This window comes from Heterodontus francisci, chromosome 12 (assembly GCF_036365525.1).
Source record: "Heterodontus francisci isolate sHetFra1 chromosome 12, sHetFra1.hap1, whole genome shotgun sequence".
In the NCBI taxonomy this organism is placed as follows: Eukaryota; Metazoa; Chordata; class Chondrichthyes; order Heterodontiformes; family Heterodontidae; genus Heterodontus; species Heterodontus francisci.
Genome location: NC_090382.1, coordinates 38,337,681 through 38,354,437, shown reverse-complemented (window position 1 = coordinate 38,354,437; position 16,757 = coordinate 38,337,681). Strand labels below are relative to the sequence as shown.

Genomic DNA, 16,757 nt, shown 5'->3' with positions numbered 1-16,757 from the left:
AAGGGATACACACATGCAAATAGGGACAGAAAAGAGCAGAAGAAAATATAAGCAGAACAGTTTGAGGCAATATCTTGTTACTGTTTCTCGAACTTGCTGTAGTCCTTGATTGAAGATATAGTTTTGCATTTCGTTGGGGCCCAATATTCGTCTTAAACCTTGTTCACATAGGAGACTGTTCTTTCTTTGAGTTTACATGTCTTCACAAGATTCAGTTCCGTGGGAAAGAGATGGAGGCAGGCAGACAGGAGAGGTGATGTTCTCAGTCCATGAGCACACAGCATTCTCTCTGTTCCAAGTCCTTTGTTGGGAGATCAAATTCAAAAAACTCCCAGGTTGCCTAGCAGGTTAGTCATGTGACTAGCTCCATTTTGGAACAGTCTCTCTTGACAGGTTTCTGGATTGTACCTTGGCAGTCTCTGGAATGCTAGCTCCCCGCACCTTCAGCGTCTGATAATCAAAAGTTCATTGTTGGTTGAATGAGTCAGGGCATGGCCCTTTGTCCCTTGTTCCAACACTGTCAGTTACCATGGTAATGTCTTTACAGTCAGGGGCTTGCAATTATAAGTTTTAATGTTCATGTGGCGAAATCATGTGTGCCTCCATCTTGGCAGGTGGATGGTTTGCCTGAGAAGGGGGTTCACATCTACTCATGACAATTGTTAGACTTTTGAGTGAAAGATTAAACTGAGGCTCTAGCTGCTTCTTAAGGCAGGTGTAAAAGATGCTATGCCACCTCTTAAGATAAGCCTCTCCTGCTGTCCTTCCAACATTTATCCCTCAACTAGCACCAAAAAACAGATTAGCTGTTAATTCATTTAAGACTATTCACAAATTGGTTGTCAGATTTTCTTGAAAAACAACAATAAATGCTCCTCCACTTTGACTTATTTAAAAAATGGGGGGGGGAAAATAGCCATTTGACTGAAGTTGAGAATCATCCAATTGGATAATGAAGAGTGCTTTCATTTTCCAATTGACATAAGGTGGCAATGTGCCATGAAGATGGATGTGTTGGTCGACTAAAGGTGAGTGCAGGGCAATTGGACACAGGAAACCATGTGCTGAAACATCCAGGAATATATTCAACCAAAGCTAGCAACTCTATCCATAGCCCAAGTTGCTGCAGCCAATCGTAGCAAACTGCTGGGTTCATCCTCCTGACCAGCAATCATATCTGAGACTTTCTTAACTGGTATGGCTCAGCTATATTACCAGCCCATCCACCAGGGAGACCTTGTAAACATTTCAATGGAGAGGATAAACTCATCAGAGATTCATTTTTAAAAATTATGTTAATTATTAATTAGAGGTCTGTTAAAATCAAAATATAGTTTAAATCTATCCATGTAAACTATTTATAACATAAATTGTTCCTTTATTTTTAAGAGAACCATTTTCATTGAAAATTTCATTTTGAACTTGCACTAGTATATGAGTCACTCACATTAAAATGCACAGAATCGAATTTGTACATCAGTTTTTCTTGGAAATATGATAAGTATTTGCATTTCATTTTTGCAGCAGAAGCTAAAGCAGCATTATTGCTGACCACCGAAGCAATGTGGAAGTTGAACAGCACATACTCAGTAAGAAAATTTATGGTAACAATGAGTAAGCAGCTACAGGGAGGGAAAGTTGCAGTCTCCAACGGCCTTTCACGAAATACCCTGGAGGAAGAAGGAACCTGCACTTGGTTTTATTTTACTTATTCTTCTTGAGCATCTATTACCCATCCTAGTTGCCCCTGAGAATGTGGTTATGAACCGTTGCTCTCTTTGTGTTGAATGCCCTCTCATAGTGCTGCTAGGTAGGGAGCGCCAGGATCTTGTTCCAGTGCTGATGAAGAAACAGAGATATATGTCCAAGTCAGAATAGTGCGTGACTTGGTGGGGAACTCGAAGGTGGCACTGTGCCCATGCACTTGTCCTTCTAGTGGTTAAGGTTGTGGGTTTGGGAGGTGCCGTCAAAGAAGCCTTAGTGAGCTGCGTGCATTTTGTAGACAGTATACACTGCAGCCACATTGTGCCAGTGGTGGAAGGAGTGGATGTTTAAGGTGATGGAGCGTTGCCAATTGAGCAGACTGTTTTGTCCTGGACGGTGTCGAGTTTCTTGAGTGTTGTTGGAGCTGCACTCATCCAGGCAAGTGGAGAATATTCCATCACACTGACCTATCCCTGAGTACCTAGAGAAAGGCTGAGCCTCATAGCCAGCGTGTCTCATTGCAGCAGTCCATCACGAGGATCTGGATTAAGCAGCCAGTGATGGGTGTCTGGAGCCCAATATCAGACTAGTTAGCACTGGTTAAAATTCAGCAGTACTCCTGTGCATACTTGAAGCTCCTATGCCTTGATTCTATCCCAAAGCTCTTTGGACTTGACTAAGTGGAATGTTTTGCTAGAGATAATCATGTGAGGGGCTTTACCTATGAGTGAGGCTGACACCCCTCCAAGGTACTCAATGGCAATCGGTGTAGGTTGAAGCCTTCCATCTCTACAGCCACATTCCTACAATGTGAACTCCATATTGGGCAAACAGGAGGCTTTAGATTTCCAAGTTGCTTGATTTGGACAGTCTTAAACAAGACGATGAATTTCTGCAAGCATCAGACACCCAACTGAACAAAAAATAAATTCTGGCATTCTCCTTCCCTTCAGCATCACCTTCCCTTCCCTTCCTCTTAGCGACGAAAAAAGACTGGCATTGATAAAGCACTGTTCATGACCACTGCATGCCTCAAAGTGCTTTGCAGACATTGAAGTACTTTCTTTTGAAGTGTAGTCACTGTTGTAGAAAATGATCTTCTTTCCCCCATCCCCGATGAGCACCATTCCCAGGTACTGCTCCTTCTAGCTCTTGTTCTGTAGTTTCTACCCAAGTCTGATTGTTGACCAGTACTGCAACTGAAGGCAATTAGTTTAGAGATACAGCACTGAAACAGGCCCTTCGGCCCACCGAGTCTGTGCCGACCATCAACCACCCATTTATACTAATCCTACACTAATTCCATATTCCTACCACATCCCCACATGTCCCTATATTTCCCTACCACCTACCTATACTAGGGGCAATTGCTAATGGCCAATTAACCTATCAACCTGCAAGTCTTTGGCATGTGGGAGGAAACCGGAGCACCCGGAGGAAACCCACGCAGACACAATTGAAAGCAGTTGAATAATGTGCAGGAGAATTTCTCATCCCATTGGGAATTCACACCAATAGCAGGCAGCCATATTCAATTGCTTTGGTTTACAGCAACAACAGGTACGAGCACCTTGGAATGTTGCTGTGTGGGTGGGGGGTGGAGGGGAGGGGGAGGGACTAATCTGCACTGACTTAATCAATAAACATGGGCAAGGGCCTTAAAACTGTCCACACCAACTGGATGAGTGACACGCGTGTCTCTGACCTGTACGAACCATCCAATGGAATTAACTGTAACATGTTATTTACGTGTGCTTTTAGTAGCTTGGGTGGACTATGTTAAGAGTCTCAGTGGGTCTGATGTGTTTACCAAGATCAAGGATTAGATACAGATTTAAAAACCAGATTATTTACTTCATCTCAGTTTTATTCTGTTTGTGATATACCTTTTTGAGGTCTCCTCTCAGTCAGCATATCTTTTTGCATGGGACTGGTACACAGTTGTGAAATTATACCTGCTGCATTTCATAAATGGAGTATTTGTAGCCAACAAAAATTCTCTGCATGTTATTAATAACTTAAGAGTTCCATTCAAAATCTAACTACTGAAATGCATAAAACACATCAAAGGACTGAATTTCCACATCAAACATAGACAAAGTTAGAAATAAGAACAGAAAGTGCTGGAAAAACTCAGCAGGTCTGTCAGGTCTGGAGAGAAAAGCAGAGTTAATGTTTCAGGTCAGTGACCCTTCTTCAGAACAAAGTTAATTTCACTGTACCAGATCTGTTAACCGGTGTCCACAAATAGACTTTCAGCTTAGGTCACTGAATAATGATCAGGAGAGGGAACCCTGGCCTACTTTCTCTTCCCTGTCCCCGAGGCATTGAGGCAATTGTAACAACCCTGGCACTGCCCAGGCAAGCAAAGCTAATTCAATGTCAATGTCTTATCAATGAATAGAACGATTGATAATGAACCAAATTAGCACCAATTACCAGATGTTAGGCTGCAGTTTGTCGAATCAAAACTCCAAACTGCAACTTTAAATTGGCAGAAACTGCTCCTGACTAAACTCCAAGAAAGCGGTTTCCTTTTTCTAAAGATATCTCACGGACTATCACAAAGTAAATTCACATAACAGGTTGCACTTTACATTTAACGGTGGACGTAAACAATGGCGGTCCGCCCATGCGGACCGCATGTCGCGGGACCGCCGCGGTATTCAGCACGGCAGCTCATTTAAATGGCCGGGATGGACCGCCCACCCCGATAACGCGGAGGGTGCAGGCTGTCCGTCACGGCAATGGCATCAGCCACTATTGCACAGGCGCTGATGTCATTTTTAAAGGGCTTCGAGACCTACATTGCAATCTAAATATTTAAAGCGACATTGATTTTGAAAAATTAAATAAACTGATGTTGACCCACGCCCCCACCCCGCCCAATAACCATCAAATTAATTACCAGCCCTCTCCCCCGCCCCCAAAACACTTACCTTGTGCATCTGACCTTACTACCCCCAAAGTTCATAAATTTTAAACTTTACCCATTCCCACCATCCCCTACACCAATGAAAGGACTCTGACGCCGCTCCACCCCTTCCCCCTCCCCACTGAAGAACTTACCTGCTCCCCCAATCCCACCAGTGTTCGCCTGGGATTCTCGGATAGGGGTCCGAAGGCGCAGGAGTGCCAGCCATCTGCACCAATATTGCTCCAGGACAGATGGCAGGACCATAAGTTTCATTAATTTCTTCATTTAAATTTATTTGCTTATGTTAATGGCGCTCCCGTCACTGAGGCCTCACCGCCACCGGCAATATCGGGCCGGGCCTTCCAGGTATCAAGGCCCATGGCGAGTCTCTGCTAGAGGCATTTTCCGGTTCCCCCAACCACAACCATCACCCCTGACATTGGGGGGGGGGGGGGGGGGGGGCTGTAAAATTCAGCCCAACATTTCTACCCATGTTAACCACAAATGTTCCCTCCCATCCTTTTGCAATAATTTGGCCTAATTTAAAACCAGAATATTTCATAAGATTCTAAATGTAAACATTTAGGTGAAAACAAATTTTTTAAGGCATACCCTTGGCTACCTTGATCATCTATAGTCAGATTATTCACTATCTAGGCAAATGAATATAAAATACTTTTATATTAGGGATTAGACGATAACTTGTAATATCTGGAACTAGTAGACTGACCTTTAGTTCCATTTGAAGTGATGAAGTTACTGCGGTCTGTGGTAAAAGGCACACCAGAGATTGAAGGAGGCGGTGTGCTGCTTCCTGTAACAGAAAAAGTATTACTTTCTTGTGCTCACAGTGATGAAAACATTAGTCATTCTCACTCCGTGCTTAGCCACACATTGCATCACCCAGGCTATAGGCAGCAAGCCACTTGCAAGTATATATCAATGCTACTGTTAAGATAGCCACACAGACATGTGGAAGAGTAAGGTAAATCAGCATCTTATTCGTATTCCTCTATTTGCAGCAGATACTTGTCTCCAGTTGGAGTCTCGTTCTGACAACATGCTCAAGATGAGGAAGACAATTAAACCCAAAACCATGGAGCATATCCTGTTGTTCTCTGCTTTCTTAGGTTTATATGTTGTTTTTGGCAGGTGCATTTCTGTAGACAAGAAGTTGTGAATTTCATGCTCAGTAAAATGGAATACTATTTGTCAATTCGAAACTGGTTTGTGCTGTGGACAAGAAACTGGATTGAGACTTCCCAAAGTAATTCACTAAAGACCATTCTGGCAGCACAGAATTTACACTTTCACCCCAGCAGTCTATCATGGAGCAAACCCTAATTGCGAGGTAGAGGAACAGGATACCAACCATCGCCAAGCATATCAACAATTCGGATGTGGAGACCAAATGTAGTATTTCCAAGTTTGCAGATGACACAAAACTAGGTGGGAACGAACGTTGTGAGGAAGATACAAAGCGGCTTCAAGGGGATTTGGACAGACTTAGTGAGTGAACATGAATGTGGCAGATGGAATATAATGAGGAAAATGTGAGGTTATCCACGTTGGTAGGAGGAGTAGATGTGCAGAGTATTTCTTAAATGTTAAGAAATTAGAAAGTGTAGATATACAAAGGGAACTGGGTGTCCTTGTCAAAAAGTCACTGAAAGCTAACATGCAGTTACAGCAAGCAATTACATAACATAAGAAATAGGAGCCAGAGTAGACCATTCGGCCCCTCAAGCCTGCCCCATCATTCAATAAGATCATGGCTGATCGGCCCCAGACCACAATTCTTGTTTCACGCCATCTCCTCATAGCCCTCAACTCCTCGATATTTCAAAAATCTATCTACCTCCTCTTTAAATACATTCAGTGATCTAGCCTCCACAACTCTCTGGGGTAGAGAATTCCAGACATTCACTACCCTCTAAGAGAAGAAATTCCTTCACATCTCAGTTTTAAATGAGTGTCCCTTATTCTGTAACTATGTCCCCTAGTTCGAGATTCCCTCACTAGTGGAAACATCTTCTCAACATCTACCCTGTCAAGCCCCCTCAGAATCCTGTACCTTTCAATAAGATCACCCTTCATTCGTCTAAACTCTAATGAATAAAGGCCTAACCTGTTTAGCCATTCTTGATAAGTCAACCTCTTCTTCCCAGGAATCAGCCTAGAGAATCTCTTTTGAACTGCCTCTAATGCCAATATATCCTTTATTAAATACAGGGACCAAAACTGTACTCAGTACTCCAGGTGCGGCCTCACTAACACCCTGTACAGTTGTAACAAGACTATTTTTAAATTCCAACCCCCTAGCAATATAGGCCAAAATTTCATTTGCCTTCTTCATTACTTGCTGCACCTGCATGCTAACTTTTTGTGTTTCATGCACAAGAACACTCAGATCCGTCTGTGCTGCACTTTTTTGAAGTCTCTCTCCATTTAAATCATAGCCTGCCTTTTGATTCTTCCTACCAAAGTGCATGACCTCACACTTTCCTACATTAAACTCCATCTGCCAAGTTTTTGCCCACTCACTCAACCTATCTATATCCCCTTGCAGATTCCTTATGTCCTCATCATAATATGGCCTCCCACCTATTTTTGTATTGTCAGCAAATATAGATATATCACACTCTTCCCCCTCCTCCAAGTCATTCATATAGATAGTAAATAATTGAGACCCTAGGACTGATCCTTGTGGCACTTCACTAGTTACATCTTTCCAACCTGAAAAAGGCCCATTAATCCCGACTCTCTGTCTTCTGTGAGTTAACCAATCTTCAATCCATGCTAATACATTACCCCCAATACCGGGAGCTCCTATCTTGTGCAATAGGAAAGCTATTGATATATTAGCCTTTATCGCAAGAGGATTTGAGTACAGCAGTAGTGAAGTATTGCTTCAATTGTTTATAACCTTGGTTAGACCACACTTGGAGCAGTGTGTGCAGTTTTGGTCCCCTTACCTTAGGAAGGATATTATTGCCATAGAGGGAGTGCAACGAAAGTTCAGAAGACTTGTTTCCGGGATATTGGGACTGTCCTATGAAGAGAGATTGGGGAAACTAGGTTTCGAAGAATGAGAGGTGATCTCATCGAAACCTACAAAACACTTAAAGGGATAGACAGGGTAGATGCAGCTAAGATGTTTCCCCTGGTTGGGGAGTCTAGAACCAGGGGGGCACAATTTCAAAATAAGGGGGAAGCCACTTAGGACAGAGATGAGGAGAAATTTCTTTACTCAGAGGTTTGTGAATCTTTGGAATTCTCTACCCCAGATACTGTGGAAGCTCAGTCATTGAGTATGTTTAAAGCAGACATTGACAGACTTCTAAATACAAATGACATAAGGGGATATGAGGATTGTGTGGGAAAAAGGCATTGAAGTGTATGATCACCCATAATCATATTGAATGGCAGGGTAGGCTCGATGGCCTACTCCTGCTCCTATGTTCCTATCACCCAGCTATCAATGATCTGAAACTAAATTAATGGTTACAAATGATTGGCAGAGGCCTGGCAGCAACTACCTAAACTATATTTTCTTCTCCGATGGGATTACCACTGGAAGTGTGTTTTGTGGCAGGATGATCATCTGTTCGATTGAACCAGTGCTGACACTCGCAAATACTTCAGGGACATCTTCATTTAAATCACTAGGATGGGCTCTCAGCACTATTTCTACCTCTTACTGGGAACGCCTCACTGTAACACAAAATAAACAATACTCTATGCTATCCATTAGTAGATCATCTTGTTTGTTCGAAATAAGTTGTATCCTAACTTCTAAGTCTCTGTGAAAGCCCTCAGTTTTCTCTTTGCAAAACAACCTGTCAATGTATGTCTCTGTCTCTGTTTTCATCTGCCTATGTTCACAAAATAATAGGGAAGGCCTATCTGATACTCCCTGCTGGGTGCCCAGGAGCAGAGATTTTCTAACACGATAGGCGGGGTGTTTATCAAATAGCCAATTAACAGGCGAATAAATTGTTATGGTGTTGGGGAACAAACTTCAAAACTTTTCTCATTTAAACATATTAACCATTCTTTAGGCTGAATTTTATTAGAGTGCAGCACATCGTGGCAGCATGCTTTGAAGTCGCTGAGCCCCTGTGATATTTCGCGCGGGGGCTCATTTAAATGGAGGGGGCAGAGCGGCCGCCCCCAGTGACGTAGAGGGTGCGGCCGCTCCGTCCCCAGCAACGGCGCCCGGCACCACTGTGCAGTCGCGGTGCCATTTTTAAAGGGCTTCAAGCCCTTAACAAAGATTTGCATTTTTAAAGGAACATGACTTTGGATTTTGTTTAAAAAACATAATTAAAAGCTGGAGGCCCTTTCCCAACACCCCCAATGTTTTTTTGTCGGCTTTTATCAGGAACATTATCTTTATTCCCACCCAGAACTTATCCCCCAATCTCTTCACATTTGCTCTTCAATGCCTTCCCACCATCCCCACAACCAAGAAAAAATGTTTTCGCGCACCCCCGCCCGCCCTGATAATTTCACTGCTCCCCCCTCCCCACCAGTGTCTCACCTTGGAACTCCGAACAGAGTTCGAAGGTGCGTGAGTTGTGGCCAGCGGCCGTAATATCGGCGTGGGACAGCCGCCAGGACAAGGTAAGCAGATATGAATTTATTTGCATTGATTTTAATATTTAAATGCAGGTCCCACCGCCGAGCGATTCGGGGGGCCTGACTGAGGCCTCGCCGCCACTGGTAAAATGCGGCATCAGGGGTCATGGCGGGCCGCTCCCACAAGTATTTTATGGGCCCCCCCGCCACAACCTCCGGTGTCGAGGGGCTGGTAAAATTCAGCCCTTTGTCTCAGTGCTTTTATTTTAAACTTGAGTGAATACCCTTAGCTTTAAAAGCTCAACATTTAAACAAAACTCTTTTCTATATCATTGCCCACATTTGCCTGGAGGAGGGTACAAAAGGAGGAATGTACTTATGAATCAAAAACTGAGACACAAACTCCATTTTCTGATTGATGCTATTTTAACACTGATCTAGACTTTTGAATGTCATTTAACAGAGCAGTGAATTTGATAACTTGTGAAAATTAATCGCTCAAGCTTAATTGCTAAACTACCAGACTGCTTATCTGACATCCAGTACCGGAAGAGCAAGAAAATATTGGGAAGACTGAAGCCATCGTTCTCGATCCCTGCTCCAAACTCCAGTCCCTAACAACTGACTCCATCCCTCTCTCTGGCAACAGTCTGTTTCCAACCTTGGTGTCACATTTGACCCCAAGATGAGCTTCCGTTCTCATATTTATGCCATCACAAGACTGTCTATTTCCATCTCCGTAACATGTCATGGTGATGGCAGAAAAATGAACTAAATGTTCACAATGGCATAAATGGGCAACAGGCTCCCTTTGATGTTGAAGGTTCTTTTGCAGTCGCTGCACCAAAGGAGGATGGTCCTATTTGTAGCTAAAATCCACCTTCCAGTAAAAGACAGCTGGTAGGTGTATGGAGGGAGCTCACTAATTGAATCAATGCAGTCACCCAGGTCCTTTGCATCTGGCTGCACATAAGGAACAAATGCACAAGTGTCATGATCGAAGTGAAGGCGAGTATGCTGCTCATTTTTGCATAGATTTCAAACACAATACTAAACTAAGTTGCAAACAGCTGCACCCTCTCAGAGGCATCATTGGACGCACAGCTATTGTGCTTTTACACACACTCATTCATTGTTGCAAAGCTGCATAGCACACTTCTGTTAAGGCTGAAGACACAACATTGGATCCTCAGGTATCCAACTCAAGAGGCCTCTCCTGGTATTAGTGTGTGTTGCAGTGGAGTCAGCAGCCATGAAGATAGCCCTGTTCTACTAACAGCCATTGCTCACCCAGGAGGAGGAGCAGTCAGAGGATGCATTGTCACATCATTCTCCTGCACCTTCCACAGCATAGATACTTTCACCTCAGTGGGTATGCATTCAGGCTTAGATTCAGGATCACAAGCTAGTGAGAGCATCACACATATGCCCGAGCAGCTAATGAAGGCTATGACAGCTGAAGCCACTGACAGTCGGAGAACAGTGGATGGCTAGGTCCATGCTGAGCCCCTGGTTGATGACGAACTTCTGGTGTTGACAGCACACAGCATGCTTCAGACCGAGATAAGGCAACATCTGGCTGAGCTGCCAAAGGCAATGCGCAGACATGAGCAAACAATGGAGGAGTCCATCCATGCCATGAGTGCTGCTATGTCTCAGGCATGTAAGCGTATGGCTTCCTCTATCAAGAGGTTGGCAACCCTCGGGGACAGCCAGATCTCACAGACACACACAGCCCTGCACACCATCGCCTTGGCCATGAGCTCAATGCAGGAGTGGCAAGGTGAGAGAGGAATGAGGTACATGGGGTCTTATCCAGGTCCTCGTCCTTCTCTAGTCAGCAGTGAGGTTCAAGTGAGTCTTGAAAAGGGAAGAGCAGAGACTGACCTCCACAGCTGGGGGCTCCCCTCAGGGCACTCTGAGGGTGGAAAGCGGCTCCTCAGCCCCTCTGCCAGTGAGCCCAGCTCCAGTAGCCATGACAACTGTGGAGAGTCCTGCAGAAACCGCTCAGGCAGCTGGGGCCCTCCAGGCCCAGGCACCCAGAGGACAGCCGCCAAAGTCATCCCAGGCCACGGGGCAGCCTGATCAGCAGCCTGCCTCCAGCCCAGCTGCTAGCGCAGGGGTCACACCTCAGAGAAACATTTGTAAATATATAACGAAGAGCACCTAGACACACTTGGGACTTCTTGTATGCATTACATATGCCTTTATATTGTTTTCTGCACTTTTGTCGTAAATAGAGTTCACATTCATTGTTGTAAAACGTTCTTTCTTTCATGCCTGAATTAGGAGATGCTGCTATCAACCTTGCCTCCTCACTGGGATCCAGTGTAGGAACAGGCCACATTTGATAAGCATTTCAGATGTACCAGAGGTGCAGCTGGGTCTAGGCACGGAATCAAGAGAGAATGGAGATGACAGATGGAAAACAGTGAGGTGAGTCTTTATTGAGTTCACTTTGAGAGCCCATCATGGTGGCAGGAAGTGGGTATGTATGAAATTGTCTCTTGCTTCTCTTACGCACCCCTCAATGGCCCTGGTCTCCGCTGTAAGGGAATCAATATCCAGTAGTGCCAGCTCAGGAGCCTCCTCCAAATACTCGTCAGATGAGGACTGGTGATCAGTCATCTCCTCTTCATGCAAGGCCTCCCCCCCTCTGCAGTGCTAGATTGTGCAGGGCACAGCAGACCACCACGATACACAAAACTCCCACTGGGGCACACTGCAGGCCTCAACTGCATTGATCCAGGCAACAGAATCTCATCTTCAACAGCCCAATAGCCTGCCTGCTCGATGGTCGCTCGGATGGAGCCATGACAAGTGTTGACACTCTCCTTTGCTGCATTGTGAGGGTTCCTCACAGGCATTAGTAGCCATGTCTTCAATGAGTAGCCCTTTTGCCTAGAATCCATCCCTGAAGGTGAATGGGAGGCCTGAAAAGCTGTCGCACATGGCACTGTCGAAGTATGTAGATGTCGTGGCTGCTTTGATGGCCACATGCATCAGTCAATGACACCTTACAACAGGGGAACCAGCAATGGCCCCAAACCCAATGGTCCTCTCGACCTGACTGTCATGGTCGTTCCAGTGGCGCACATAGTTGCCAACCCTCCTGAACAGGGCACTGATCACCTCCTGATGCAGCAACAGGCTGTTGCCTGGGAGATGCCACACATGTCTCCAGTGAAACCCTGGAAAAAGCCAGAGGCATAAAGGTTGAGCGCCACAGTGATCTTCAGAGTCACAGGCATTGGGAATCCACTGAAGCCCATGGGTCGCAACTCGTCCTGCAGCATGGCGCATCAGTCAGTGACATCCTCCATGGAGAGCTGCAGTCTTCATTGGCACTGCCAGTTGGATATTTGGAGGTAGCTCAGTCAAGTTCATTCCACTGTCTGGCACAGGAAGACCCTACTTGGCATGGTTGGCTGCTGCTGTTCTCTTTTGCATCTGCGGCTGCATCCTGGCCCTCCCTCCTTCCCTCTGAGCCGCTGCTACACGGCACGGAGGTCCACAAAGACGGGTTGTATGAGACCCATGCCAGCTGATCAGTAACCCTCCAGAATGCTGTCCTTGCAGAGATGAACTTGACTTGGCACCTTACACTTTGCTACTCCCTCAGAATACGCACTAATGCCCCTCAGTGCCCACACTTGCAGAGATTCCAGCACCCGAGATATAGTCCAACTGGGCAGGCAGCCCGATACTATGCCCACACAACGTTTGCACCCGAGAAATAGCCCAACCGGGCAGAGGGCACAGCACCACAGGCCAACAATGGCCTCCGCTCCTCTTCCCTTATCCAATGCTGCCTCTGGCTTCCTTCCCACAGCGAAGCTAAGGCCTCGCCTCGGTGCCACCACCTTTAAATAGCTAGGAATCACAAAGCATGTGATCCCTGTGTGTTGTTGACAAAATTTAATCCCTCCCCATAAAATCGTGATCACTTCCATGCAAATGTATTGAAACGAGGTGTTCAGCAATTTAAATGGCAGTCCCACCGCGTCAGGGCAGCGACACCATCTCCTAGCTTTCCCGCCACTGACAAAATCCGGAACCGACATCACAACATAGGGATTCCGAGTGAGCGCATCCTTCCCAATGTTTTAGCTTCCCCAGGTCTCCATTCCCGCTCCTCCGGGCCGCACAAAATTCAGCCCATTTTGTGTTGATCATTGTGCAGCAGACAGCACAATTTTGTTACAGTCCGACCTGGGAAGACAGATATCTGTCATGTTAAAGTACATGTGAGGGGTTTACTAAATAATGAACATTGGCTCCTCATATCATGTACTTCGTCATCACAAGTCTGCACTATATTCAGAATCCCTGAATGAATCCCCATCCTCATCCCTTTATCTGGTATAATTTGAATGCCAGCAACAAACGAAAACAATGAAACAAAGCTACTGACGGAGAGAAACTCAACAAAACCCAGCAAAACCTGATAAAGTATAGGGCAAAATCCAGCAAGAAGGAAATAAATTAATAGCCTCCATTGGTTTTAAGAAGCCTTCTTGAGCAGCCCTGGACCTGCACCAGTGTTTTATGGGGAAGGATGGCACCATAGACACAGCTTCAGATGAAGACTATTAATGAAGTGTCATCAGAAATTGTCCATCACAAAAGGTAACTGTAAATATTAATATAAAAGTAAATATTATTGCATAACTTGAAAATACTGCATAATGTTATGTACATCTAATGCATTGTTACACACAATTGATACCTCACAGAAATGTGCTTTATGATGACTGATGATTTCAATCTGCCAGTTGGAAACCTGAATTGACTTTTTGAAAAAAACTGATAAAAGATGACTCGATGCTGGCAGCTCAAGATGGCCAACCCAATTTCACTCTACTTTCCACATTCCAATGCATTGAGATGGAGACAGCCTGTCTGCACAGACCCATCAAGAACAATGACCTGGGAAATCTGAGTGAACCACCTATCCTGTGCCCATTGACGAGGCGTCAAGGCCATTACCTGAATATTCAACTGGTAGAGACAAGCCACTTAAACCTGATCACTTGAATAATGGGACCCTAGCAGTGAGATGGGAATTCCTAGATGTGGACTAATTAAATTGCAAGAGGGAACACACACTAGTAACCACCATGCTTGAATCACTGGGTGATGGTCATGTGACAGACCCACCCTTCATGTGAATAAGTTCATAATTTCTCTGCAGTAGAGTCAAGCAACTAGACACTGACAAGAGAAGGCCCGAATGGTGTCCTTCCTTCCTTTCTCTCTCCAACTCACCTTGCAATTTCGAGCCCTGTTTGCTGACTGTGAACACCCAGGGATGCCCCTGCTGCAGACAGAGACTCCCTGAAGGAAATCAGCTGCCTCTCTGTCTCCAGGAGAACCACTGAATCAGCCATCCACATCTTCAAATCAGAAGCCTCAGGACCACCAAAGGAAAGTCGCATGACCACCATTTCAGCCTGAAGCTAGTGAGACACCAACCTCCACAGACTGTATACCCCTTTTATTTCTCTGGACTCTAATTTGACTAATCTAGCCTTCCCCACTCTGTAATCTATTTCTGTGTGTGTGTGAACTTCCAGTATGTGTGTGTATGTGTGAAAGCCAGAGTGTATTTTATTATTTTACTTAGATCAGTTTAAGTACAATAAAGCTAACCTCTTTCTTTGTTAAACTCAAGAAAACCTGTCCAATTGGTTCCTCTTATGATCACAGCATGTAAACAGTTAAAACACTCACTGAATTAGCAAGTACATCCCCTTCAAAAACAAATAAAACTGTTGTGGTCAAACAAGGAGGTAAAAGACGGGAGACCATCGGCCCCTCCTCACCTGATGGTAACAATACTATCAATGCCGGCCACAAACATTTAAACCTTGCCCTACTTTCAGCAGATAATGCAATGTCAATCTGGGGATTCAGATTGTACCTCTAGCTGTTTGAGTGAGACAGAGCGTTGTGTAAAATATCTCACGTGCCCACATACAATCACTATAATAGAAAAAGCTCTTTTCCATAGAATCCCAGCAGATCCGCTGTCTGAGTATATTACACTGCACCACTCTGCACTGTGTACATTTATATTAAACAGAGATATCAACAATCAATCTAGAATCGGTATTTATATGAGAGAAATACAAGGAATAGATAACATTGAGCTTACTTACCCTCCAAAACCAGGAGATTGAAATTATTTTTCTGATCATTAAACAGACCGGAAATCTCTACACGGCAGCAATACCAGCCGCTGTCTTCTGCACGCAGATGGTCCACAGTGAGCGATACATCTCCTTCCTCTATTTTACTGTCAATATGGTATTTTGTGGATTTTATTTCAGTAATAGTGTTCCCATTTGTAATAATCAGTTTATCTGAACAGCCAATTACAGGGCACTGTCCCCTGCCCCAGCACATTTCAGTTTTACCATTATCTCTGACAGAGTATTTGCACGGCAGTGTGATCGACTGTCCCAGGACCCCTTGCAGTTCCAATCCTGTTACAAAGGTGACTGGACCTGAAAAAGTCCAGTAAAAATAGTCATAATTCAGTGTTCATTGCAGTGACAGAGAAAGCATTTAAATATGAACAGACAGACACAGTACATAGAAAATTATACCAGTCACCAGCTGGTGTGTTGAAGGAACCTAATAATATATGAACAGGAGTAGGACATTCAGCCATCGAGCCTGCTCCACTATTCAATGAGATCACGGCTGATCTGTACAACAATTCCATTTACCCAGCTTAACTCCGTATCCTTACCTAAAAAAGTCTATCAAAAGTCTATCAATCTCAGTCTTGGAAACTTCAATTTACCCAGGATCCAGAACCATTGGGGAAAGACTTCCAGGTTTCTACTACCCTTTATGTGATAAAGTTCTTCCTGATTTCGCTCCTAAATGGGCTAGCTCTCATTAAACATTGTGTCCCCTTGTTCTGAATTCCCCACCAGAGAAAATGGTTTCTCTATATTTATCCTATCAATTCCATTTTCAAATTCCATGATTAGATCACCCCTCAACATTTTAAACTCAAAGAAATACAAACACAGTTAATGCAACCGAATCCTCATTATTTAACCCATGAAGTAACCCCCCTCCCCGCTTCCTTATCATTCTGGTGAATTTGTACTGTATCCCCTCTCAGGCCAGTCAGTCACACATCTTACGTCTTGTATTAAAAGAATTCTCATTAACAAGATACAATGTAAGAAAATTCATTTTTTTTAAATTCTGAAACTTACCTAAAAGAACCATTAGTACAGCCATATGAGTCACAACCCCAGTAACAAACATCATGCTAGACACTGCAGTCTGGAAGTATCTGAATTGTAGCTGTTGCAAAATCTTGTGGCTGGAGTTGAACTTCTGGTTCTAATGTTATTTCTGTACTGACGTGAGTGGTAAGAGTTTCCTTTACACATTCACGGGTTCTACTTCCAGTAATGTACAAACGCTGTGAGAGGCAAGTATTTATCAATCATATATTTTCTGCATTGGCATTAGCATCGATATACAACGACAACAAACTTAATTTAAATTCCAAGTTTCTTTCAAGAGA

At 44.3% G+C, this 16,757-nt stretch overlaps 1 protein-coding gene across 5 annotated transcripts in view; it reads right to left on the bottom strand.

The window, feature by feature from the left end:
• LOC137375830 (hepatitis A virus cellular receptor 1 homolog) overlaps positions 1-16,537 on the bottom strand; it is a 57,301-nt gene extending 40,764 nt beyond the window's left edge. For all 5 annotated transcript variants that reach the window (XM_068043356.1, XM_068043352.1, XM_068043351.1 and 2 more), the window contains exons 1-3: positions 16,441-16,537; positions 15,364-15,711; positions 5,352-5,435 (exon numbers count right to left, since the gene is read on the bottom strand). In XM_068043356.1, the coding sequence (XP_067899457.1) occupies positions 5,352-5,435; positions 15,364-15,711; positions 16,441-16,495 (487 nt within the window). In that variant the 5' untranslated portion in view covers positions 16,496-16,537. The remainder of the gene's footprint in view (positions 1-5,351; positions 5,436-15,363; positions 15,712-16,440) is intronic.
• Between the last annotated feature and the right edge of the window lie 220 nt (positions 16,538-16,757).